Source organism: Dromiciops gliroides, chromosome 3, assembly GCF_019393635.1.
Source record: "Dromiciops gliroides isolate mDroGli1 chromosome 3, mDroGli1.pri, whole genome shotgun sequence".
NCBI lineage: Eukaryota > Metazoa > Chordata > Mammalia > Microbiotheria > Microbiotheriidae > Dromiciops > Dromiciops gliroides.
The window spans coordinates 192,147,587-192,159,132 of record NC_057863.1 but is presented as its reverse complement, the minus strand read 5'-3'; the positions used below and the strand labels follow the sequence as shown (position 1 = coordinate 192,159,132).

Sequence of the window (11,546 nt, the reverse complement as noted above, 5' to 3'; positions counted from 1 at the left end):
AAAATCCACAAAAACAAAGCATTAACATGATCTTATCCCCCATTTGTCTGGTTAAACAGACTAAACTCTTAGGTAATTAGGGAGTTTAAAAGGTCCATTTGAAAAAATTTAAAGGGAAAACACCAGGCAATTCAGCAGTACTTTGTATTTAAAGGGTTAGGGTAGGGGAAATTTCTTACCTAACCTAAAGATCAGAAGTGAGGTTCAGCTTTCCTCTTCGTGGTCAGCCATCTGTTAAGGGCTAATATTCTAGCTAAACTGTCTAAAGTATCTAATGAATGGTTGCCAATAAATTATAAGCTTTAGCAAGAGTTATGTTTTTAAGCATTTATTAAGGAGAATAAGAATTTGGTAAAGAGAGAGAGGGGGCAGCTAGGTGGCACAGTGGACAAAGCACTGGCCTTGGATTCAGGAGGACCTGAGTTCAAATCCAGCCTCAGACACTTGACACTTACTAGCTGTGTGACCCTGGGCAAGTCACTTAACCCTCATTGCCCACCTCCCCCCCAAAGAAAACCAACAACAAGAGAGAGAGGCCTATATTCATCTATCTATTAAAGGGAAAGTGCATTTCTAGCTCCGCTCTCCACCAGAGTCCAGAGGAAAGAGAGCCAGACCGAGCGCTAGTCTCTTCCTTCTTCCTCCCACTACCCAACGTCACTTCCTGATGCCAAAGAAAAGACTCCTGGTCTTGCCCTCAAAGACCTTCGCTTCATGGGCGGAACTCTTCTACAGTAAGTCTCCAGCAGGTGGCGTCATTCCAATCGTTACAGTGAGAAGAATCTAGTCTATCAGTTGATTAACACATAATGTTGATACTGTGTACAATGTTATTCTGGTTCTGCTCATCTCACTCATCATCAGTTCATGTAAGTCCTTCCAGGTTTCTCTGAACTCTTCCTGCTCATCGTTTCTTACAGCATAATAGAATTCCATTACATTCATATACCACAACTTATTCAGCCATTCCCCACTTGATGGGCAGCCCCTCAGTTTCCAATTCCTTGCCACCACAAAAAGAGCAGCTATAAATATTTTTTACATGTGGGTCCTTTTTCCTTTTCGAAGATCTCTTTGGGGAAAAGTCCCAAAAGTAGTACTACTGGGTCAAAGGGTATGCACAGCTTTACATCTCTTTGGACATAATTCCAAATTGTTCTACAGAATGGTTGGATCACTTCACAGCTCCACCAACAATGCATTAGTGTTCCAATTTTTCCACAGCTTCTCCAACATTTGTTATTTTCCTTTTTTGTCATATTAACCAATCTGATAGGTGGCAGGTGGTACCTGAGAGTTGCTTTAATTTGCATTTCTCTAATTGGTAGGGACTTAGAGCATTTTTTCATATGGGAATAGATAGCTTTGGTTTCTTCATCAGAAAACTTCCTGTTCATATCTGTTGATCATTTCTCTTTTCCTTTTTCTTTCTTTTTCTTTTTTTTGGTGAGGCAATTGGGGTAAAGTGACTCAGGTCCTCCTGAGTCCAGGGCCGGTGCTCTATCCCCTGTGCCACCTAGCTGCTCCCTGACCATTTCTCAATTGGGGAATGACTTGGATTCTTATAAATTTGATTTAGTTCCCTATATATTTTAGAAATGAGGACTTTATCAGAAGTACTGGCCAGAAATTTGTTTACCAGTTTTCTGCATCCCTGCTAATTTCGGATGCATTGCTTCTGTTTGTACAAAACCTTTTTAATTTAATGTAATCAAAATCATCCATTTTACATTCCAGAATATTCTCTGTCTCTTATTTGGTCATAAACTGTTCTCCTTTCCAAAGATCTGAAAGGTATACTATTCCATCCTCTCCTAATTTACCTATTGTATCAACTCTTGTGTCTAAATCATGTACCCATTTTGATCTTATTTTAGTATAAGATATAAGATGTTGGTCTGTGCCTAGTTTCTTCCATACTCCCTTCCAGTTTTTCCCAGCAGTTTTTGTCAAATACTGAATTCCTCTCCCAGAAGCTGGAGTCTTTGGGTTTAACACTGCATTACTAATGTCATTTACTACTGTGTCTCCTGTGCCTAGCCTATTCCATTGATCCACCAAATCTATTTCTTAGCCAGTAGCAGATAGTTTTGATGACTGCTGCTTTATAGTAGAACTTCAGATTTTGAACAGCTAACCCACCTTCCTGTGCGTTTTTTTTCATTATTTCCCTTGCTAATTCTTGACTTATTGTTTTTCCAGATGAACTTTGTTATTATTTTTCCTAGCTCTATAAAATAATTTTTAGGCAGTCTCATTGGTATGACACTGAATAAGTGAATTAATTTAGTTAGGATTGTCATTTTTATTATATCAGCTCGGCCTATCCATGAGCAGTTGATATTTTTCCAATTATTTAGATCTGATTTGATTTGAGTGAAAAGTGTTGGCAAGTAGACTCCCAAGTATTTTGTATTATCTACTGTTATTTTAAATAGAATTTCTTTTTCCATCTCTTGCTGCTGGACTTTGTTGGTCATGTATAGAAAGGTTGATGATTTATGTGGATTTATATCCTGCTACTTTGCAGGATATAAATTGTTTCAAGTAATTTTTGAGTTGATTCTCTAGGATTCTCTACGTATACCATCATATCTTCTGCAACGAGTGATAGTTTTGTTTAATCCTTGCTATTCTAATTCCTTTAATTACTTTTCCTTCTCTGATTGCTAAAGATAACATTTCTAGTACAATATTAAATAATAGAGAAGATAAATGTTTGGGAGAATTCACCTGTAAGCCTATCTGGTCCTGGGGATTTTTTCTTAGGGAGTTCATTAATGACTTGTTCAATTTCTATTTCTAATATGGGCTTATTTAAGGACTTTATTTCCTGTTCAGTTAACATGGGCAGTTTGTGTTTTTGTAAATATTTATCTATTTCATTTAGATTGTCAAATTTATTGGCATACAGTTGGGCAAAATAATTCCTAATTATTTCTTTAATTTCCAATTAATTGGTCCTAACATCACCCATTTCATTTTTGATACTGGTCATTTGGTTATCTTCTTTCTTTTTTTAAATCAAATTAACCAATATTTTATCTATTTTATTGGGTTTTTCATAAAACCAGCTCTTGGTTTTATTGATTAATTCTATACTTTACTTGCTTCCAATTTTATTAATTTCTCCTTTAATTTTCAGGATCTCTAGTTTAGTATCTAATTGGGGGTTTCTAATTCATCCTTTTTCTAGCTTTTGAAGTTGCATGCCCAATTCACTTATCTCCTCTTTCTCTTTTTTATTGATGTAAGCAGTTAGAGCTATAAATTTTCCCCTAAGCACTATTTTGGATGCATCTCATAGATTTTGGTATGTTGTCTCATTATTGTCATTCTCTTAGATGAAGTTATTGATTGTTTCTATGATTTGTTGTTTGATCCATTCATTCTTTAGAATGAAATTATTTAGTTTCCAATTGATTTTCATTCTACCTTTCCATGGCTCTTTATTACATGTAATTTTTATTGCATCATGATCTGAGAAGGATTCATTTACTATTTCTGCCTTTCTACATTTGACTATGATGTTTTTGTGCCCTAATACATGGTGAATTTTTGAAAATGTGCCATGTACTGCTGAGAAAAAAGGTATATTCCTTTCTATCCACATTCAATTTTCTCCAGAGACTTATCATGTCTAACTTCTCTAGTATTCTATTCACTTCTTTCACTTTCTTTCTTATTTTGTGGCTAGATTTATCTAATTCTGAGAGGGGGAGATTCAGATTCCTCACTAGTATAGTATACTGTCTATTTCCTCTTGTAACTCATTTTACTTCTCCTCTAAGAATTTGGATGCTATCCCACCTGGCACATACATGTTTAATATTGATATTACTTCATTATCTATAGTACCTTTAAGTAAGATGTAGTTTCCTTCATTATCTCTTTTAATTAGATCTATTTTTGACTTTGTTTTGTCTGAGATAAGGATTGCTACCCCTGCTTTTTTTACTTTAGCTGAAGCATAATATATTCTTATCTAGCCTGTATCTCTCTGCTTCAAATGTGTTTCTTGTAAACAGCATATTGTAGGTTTTTAATCCACTCTGCAATTCAATTCTGTTTTGTGGCAGAGTTCATCCCATTCACTTTCACAGTTATTATTACTTTCTGTCTATTCCCCTCCATTCTATTTACCCCCTTTGTTCTTTTCCCCCTTCTTTCATCCTATTCCTCCTCACCAACATCCTGCTTCTTACCCCTTCCTTTTCTTTACCCTTTTCTCCCTTGCTTTTGCCCTCCCTTCTATCAGTCCTCCCCTTTACCCTTACCCCTTTACTTCCCTAAAGAATAAGCTAAGTGTCTTTATCCAAATGAACATATATGTTATTCCCTTTGAATCAAACCTAGTGAGAGTAGGATTGAAAAAATATTGCCCCTCCCTTCTTTCCCTGTACTGTAATAGGTTTTTTTCATCTCTTCATATGATGTAATTCACCCCATTCCTCCTGCAATTTCTTCTTCTCCCCCAAACTGCCCCTTTTAACCTCTTAATTTTCTTTATATCATCACATCAAAGACAGTTTATATTTATACCCTCTGTCTGCCCAAATACATATACAGTTCTCAAGAGTTATAAGTATTATCTTCCCATGGATTTAAACAGTTTAACCTTATTGAGTAACTTCCCCCCCACCTCTACCCCCACCCCCCACCCCTGTTTACATTTTTTTTTTTTAATTCTCTTGAGTCTTGTGTGTTAAGATTGAATTTTCTATTCACTTCTGGTCTTTTCATCAGGAAACTTTGAAAGTCCCCAATGCAATTGAATGTCCATCTTTTCCCCTGAAAGAGAATGATCAGTTTTGCTGGGTAATAGATTCTTCACTGCAATCCAAGCTTCTTTGCCTTCCAGAATATCATATTCCAAGCCTTGTGTCCTTTAATGGTGAAGCTTACAGGTCCTGAGCAATCTTCTGGCTCCATGATATTTAATTGTTTCTTTCTGGCTGCTTAGAGTATTTTCTCCTTCATCTGATAATTCTGGAACTTGGCTACAACATTCCTTGGAGTTTTCCTTTTGGGGTCTCTTTCAGGAGGCGATTGGTGGATTCTTTCAATGATGATTTTCTCCTCTGATTCTATAATATCAGGACAGTTCTCCTTAATAATTTCCTGGAATATGTTGTCAAGACTCTTTTTCTGATCATGGCTTTCAGGCAGTCCAATGATTCTCAGATTGTCTCTCCTGGATCTGTTTTCCAGGTCAGTTGTCTTTCCAATGAGTTATTTCACACTTTCTTCTATTTTTTAATTCTTTGGATTCTGCTTGACTGATTCCTGGTGTCTCATGGATTCATTATATTCCAACTGTCCAATTTTCATTTTTAAGGCATTGCTTTCTCCAATGAGAATATGCACCTTTTTTTTTTCCATTTGGCCAAATGAATTTTTTAAAGCATTGCTTTTTTCAGTGAGATAATGCACCTTTTTTTTTCCATTTGGCCAGATGAATTTTTTAAGGAACTGGTTTTTTTCAGTCAATCTTTGTGCTTCCTTTTCCAAGCTGCTGATTGTTTTTGCTTCCTTTTCCAAGCTGCTGATTCTTTTTTCATAATTTTCTTGTATTGCTTTCATTTTTCTCACCATTTCTCTCAATTGATTTTTGTTGTTGCTGTTGTTGTTGAGGCAATGGGGGTCAAGTGACTTGCCCAGAGTCACACAGCTAGTAAGTGTCAAGTGTCTGAGGCTGGATTTGAACTAAGGAACTTTTGAATTCAAGGCTGGTCTTTTATCCACTGCGCCACCTAACTGCCCCCTCAATTGATTTTTAAAATACTTTTTGAGCCCTTCCAGGAAGGCTTTTTGTTCTTGAGACCAATTCATCTTCACTCTTAGGGCTTCACATGTAGGCAATTTGGGTGTATTGTCCTCACATGAATTTGTGTTTGCCTCTTCCCTGTTGATACAGAAGCTCTCAATGATGAGAGCTCTTTTTTTGTTTCTTACTCATACTGCAGTTTATTTTTTTTTATGTTGAAGTCTGCTCTGGAGACCCCAGGGTCCCTGTTTCATTCATCTTGTGCTGGGGTATAGGGGCTGTATCACAAGGTTTCTATACTGAGGTCTCTATGGCTTGTGGATTTCTCACCACCCTGGGCTTGTTGGCTGCATGCTGAGATTGGTAGGCCTGGTTGGGCCATCCAGCTGGTAACCTGCCCTTCTGCCTGTTGTAGGTGGGTTTTGCCACTGTCCTGCTGTACCACCAGCTTGTTGAGCCAGGATCCAGGGACCTTTGCTTGGCTGTGGCCCACTGTTTCCTGCTGACTTGACTCGACTCTCTCTGCACTCCACTCCACCTCCTTTTTTCCCCAGTGAAACCAACCTTTCCTGAAGTCTTCTAAATTACCTCTTGTTGGAAGACTGTGTCTCCCTGTCTCTTTGCAGGTTCTGTAGTTTCAGGGAGGCTTGATTTAATGTTCTTTTTGAGGGAACAGAGAGTTCAAGCAATTTGCTGGCTACTCTCTGCCATCTTCACTCCGCCCCCTCTAATTTAATTTTTGAAATCCTTTTTAAGCTCTTACAGGAATTCTTTTTGTGCCTGAGACGAATTTGCACTTTTCTTTGAAACTTCACGTTTTGCCATTTTGTTACTATTGGCCCCTATGTTTATGCCTTGATTTTTTCTATCATTGTGTTAACTGTCAGTAGTCAAGCTTTTTTTTATTGTTTTTTTCTCATTTTTGTGCCTTGATATTTTTATTGTATTTGATTTCTCTTCCTAACTGTCTCAGGTTTGTGCTGATGATCTGGGTTTTATTGGTTTTCACTGGGTTTCAAGACTTAGCCACTTTCTTTTGCTGGGTTTCTAAAGTTAACAAAGTCTTTCTAGTACCTGGCCCTGGAAGAATGATCTTGTTATTGGTCTGCTCCAGGGGTTTTGCCTTGCTGCTGGGTTACTCTGTTAGTAGGGCCTCTCTGCTAGCAGGCCCTGGAGGAGTAATTTTTTTCCTCCTCTCCCCAAATGTGTGTGTGTGTGTGTGTGTATTTGGGGGGGGCGTGTCCTAAGAAACTTAGAGACTTTAAACTTTAGCTGAAGTGAAAACTAATCCTTAAAGTTTAGACACTGAAACCAAAGATTCTAGAAATGGAAAACCATCCCTGTTTTACACCTTAGGAATGTGATGTTGCCAGAGCACATTAAATGGGGGTCATGAAGACCTTGGGGTATTTAGAGACATTTCTTTCTATGAAGTAAACACTGATAAGCATATCAAGGTCTTCAAGGAATATAGATATGTGAGTTCCATACTTGCATGTCAGCAAGATATATATATATATCTTTGACACCTGAACACTCTCTCCCAATGCCCTCTCCTTGTTAGTTTTCTCTCTTGGCATATAGCCTTCTTTGTCTATAACTATATAAATGGCGAACTCTCCTTCTGAGACAGACTCTATCACGACTCTCTCCTGGCCATGTAATCTTCTTTCCTAATAAACCTCTCTATTTTATAAGATTTTTTGTGAGCTTGACAATTCTTTGGGTGAAGGAGTCCCTTAAACTAGCTTCCATGTCAAAAAGAAACATTTTTTGAGGAAATCTTCTAGTAGACTTTGAAGGATGTTAACTAGGGGCAGCATAACTTATGGTCCCAAAAGACTATTTCCTTCAATTATCTTCAAGGTAAAGTTCTTACGAACATAGAACATATTCATATTGATCTCTCTGCTAAACAGCCACAGACAGTATACTTTTTAATCTCCCAGCTACAATTAGCAATCATTATTGTCTCTAAAACATCACCAAAAGCACCACCAGAAATGTGGAAGCCAACCTGCACTCATCTTCTTTGGGACTGCCAATGAGATCATTACTCTATTGATTACTTCATTAATCCTGAGAAAAAAAGGCACACCATTATATGGGCATAACTCTGACTGGCTGTGAAGCATCCCAGGGTCAGGGAAACAGATTAATAGCCCAGCAGGTAAGATCTGTTTTACCTGGGTGTGAGGGAAGTGAGGTATGGGAAGGAAGTGAGGTACAGGAGCAGCAGCAGCAGCAGCTTCTAGTCTCACAGCAGGGGGCAATCCAACAGTGAGGCTCCACCCACCTTCAAACCAGCAGCTCCTTGGGTCACAGACCTTGGCAACATGGGAGGAGTCTGAGACATTTTGAGATCCAGCCCTGCAGGAAACTACCATCAGAGGGAGACTGGAATTATCAAAGATCTCAAGAGGAAGAAAACTCAAGAATTTTAACATAAAACACATAGATCAACAGATAAAAATAACAAGAGAAGCCGGTCCGGAGAGAGTCCAGAGCGCGTGCGCCTTGAGAGTCGAGCCAGGGTAGGATGGACAACTGCCCAGAGGACCGTTCACTGTACTGGCTGGACAGAGAAACCCAGAAGCGCCTATGCAGGCAGGGCCAGGAGGTGCTGCAGCGGGCGCAGACGAGAGCTGTCAACTGGTGCTCACTGGCAGAAGACCTTCGAGGAGAAGGGGAGGCAATGGGCCTGGATACTGCATTCAAAACAGTGATGGAATACATGGATTACGTTTCAAGTCAGTGTGGGAAGTTTCATGCTCTGGCACCAGAAAAGGTAGCACTGAACCACGTCTGCAGATATCACCGAAACCAATTGAACCCATCACCTTACCAGTCAAGACAGGAAAAATCCACATCCCACGACCCTAGAGAGAGCTACCAAGTAACAAAGATTGGCCCAGGACTATCCAGATTTGACCCAGGACCATCCAAGTTTGACTCAGGTCCATCCAGGTTTGACCCAGCATCATCCAGGTTTGACCCAAGACCATCCAGGTTTGACCCAGGATCTTCCGAGTTTGGCCCAGGACCATCCAAGTCTGTGGCCAGAACAAGTTCCCAGGACATCACGATAGAAGTTTATCCGGGGACCTACGCTGTCACAGTGGGGTCCCCTGACGTAACCACAACGCACATGGTGGAGGTTGACTCAGGACAAATCATCGATCTGAGTTTTCCCCTTTAATACTGGTCAGTGCCCTTTTTAAAAATAGCAAAGAGAATTCAACTAAACCACAATGTGGTTTCTCTTAGTCAGTATTTATACACAAACAATATATACTTGTAGTGCCAATCAAACAGGTCAGATCTCCTAGGAACTCTGATCTGTCTGTCTTGGGGACTGTTTTAACCTGAATGCTCTAACAGGGGAGAGGAAGAAGGTATCTCTTGCCTTCCCCCAGCCTGAATGTGAGGAATAATGTGCCTTAAAAATACTTGTTTGTAAAATTGTGATTGTTTTCTTTTTCCCTATAAAATTAATCATGAAAATAAAGTGAGAAATTTTGTAAGTAAAAAAAAAAATAACAAGAGAAGGAAATATGGCCTCAGATGTAGTAACTGTGTTTAAACATCTTTGAATAAATACAGTAAAACAAAGGAAAATGATACAACATTTAATGAGATAGAAGACCTTGTGGAATTTGAGGAGATCTTGAATGCTCCCTATTTCTGAATACTTCAGAAAAGAAATTATAATTATGAGTTTATGGGCCATATAGCAAAAATAACAGGCAGAATAAAAACTGGAAATAACAATAGATTAGGAGTGTAAACATAGATAAGTAAAGGACCATCTAGAAGAAGAAAAGTAAAAGAAAATAATATTAAAAGAAAATATGCTCACTATAGTAGCAAAATATGGTGATCTCTAAGACATGACGTAGAGAGATATTCATAGGTCTCTTGGAAGATTACAGTTAGGACCAAAGAAACCTTAATACCACAATGCAGGGCATAATAGAAGATAACTGCTCAGAATTTTGGAAGATAGAAAAATAAATGCCAATTGCAAGAATTCATGAGTCACTTCCAGAAAAAGTCCAACTCTGCAGTCTCCAAGACACATAATAACTATATTTTGCAATTCAATTCAGAAATGACTTCTGCAATTAGAAGAAGACATTTAAATATAAATAAAAGAAGATCAAAGTAATTCTAGGCTATTCCACATCCACTAGAAAACACAGGAATGATGTGTTCCAAAGAGCAATGAAGCTCAAGATACTCATGGTGACCTACTCTGAATATTTGAGTTTAACTACAAATAAAAAAGATGCATTCTCAGCAATAAAGAAACATTTGAAACATATTGCAAAGAAACATATGTCATGCTGAACTATAGGGTCATGAATAGGAGCTGAGAGTTGTGAGCAAACAGAACAAGTGAACAAACCCCCAAGGGAAAAGAAGATGAGAAGTAAAACATAGGTATTTCCTTCTCCAAGATCTTCAATTCTCCTTAAACTATGGGGACTTCTGTTTGTGGTTTATATTTTGCTTCCATGGAAACAGAGGCAGATCCTCTAGGAAAGGAGGACTGAAAAGGCACTTCCAAAGTGATCATAGATTTGAATAAAATCCCTTTTTAAATGTCTTATAATAAATTTGGTCTATGTTCAAATGCTTATTGGAAACTTGATGTTTGCATGGAAACACCTTAAGGGAAGAGGTATAAATAATACAAATTAATGTATTTCTATTTCAAACATCCATGCTAATTACTATTATAAGAAAGTTCTCGGGAGCAGCTAAGTGGTGCAGTGGATAAAGCAACATCCCTGGATTCCGGAGGACCCGAGTTCAGATCCGGCCTCAGACACTTGACAGAACTAGCTTAGTATGACCTTAGCTGTATGACCTTGGGCAATTCATTTAACCCTCATTGCCCCACAAACAAACAAACAAACAAACAAAAAACACCCAAAACAAACAAACAAAAAAACAAAAAATAAGGAAGTTCTCAAGATTGAATCAAATCAAATCAAATGGTGTAGCAGCCCCAAACTACACTGATAACTTTTTGGAAGGATACTTTGGTATTCTATTGGGGGGGGCAGTGAAGGATGGCCAGAGTTAATGTTGTTCTTGCTTAATTAAATTGAATTAAATATTTTTTAATCAAACATTATGTTGATTACAACTGATGACTACAAGAGGACCAAAGTGTAACTATATATATATCTATATATCTATATATCTATATCTATCTACACACACACACACATACACACACACACACACACATACACACACACACACACATACACACACACACACACACACACACACACACACTTTGGTCCTCTTCTAGCCCTCAAAATGTGTGGGGGGGGGCAGCTAGGTGGCACAGTGGATAGAGCACTGGCCCTGGATTCAGTGGTACCTGAGTTCAAATCCGGTCTCAGACACTTGACAGTTACTAGCTGTGTGACTGTGGGCAAGTCACTTAACCCCCATTGCCCTAAAAAATGTGTGTGTGCATATGTATGTGTGTGCCAGTCTTTCCCATGTCTCACAATAGATTCCAAAGAGTTCTTCACAGTTCTTGAGAAAATCCTTGTATTGCTTCTTTTTCTGAACTCTTTGTGAGTCTTGTGGGAATTCTCTTTTAAATAAACTTACCTTTGATATTCAAACAACATGGCCAGCCTATTGAAGTTGTGCTCTCTCCAGTAGAGTTTGAATGCTTGGCAGTTCAGGTTAAGAAAGGACTTCATTGTCTAATGCTTTATCTTGCCAGATGGTCTTCAGAATCTTCCTAACA

The 11,546-nt window shown here is 38.4% G+C and overlaps 1 protein-coding gene across 1 annotated transcript; it reads left to right on the top strand.

The window, feature by feature from the left end:
• The first annotated feature begins 8,306 nt into the window (after positions 1–8,306).
• On the top strand, positions 8,307–8,966 carry LOC122747315 (A-kinase-interacting protein 1-like). The gene has a single exon (XM_043993415.1). The coding sequence runs from the start codon at positions 8,307–8,309 to the stop codon at positions 8,964–8,966; it is 660 nt and encodes a 219-aa protein (XP_043849350.1).
• Positions 8,967–11,546: the final 2,580 nt, after the last annotated feature.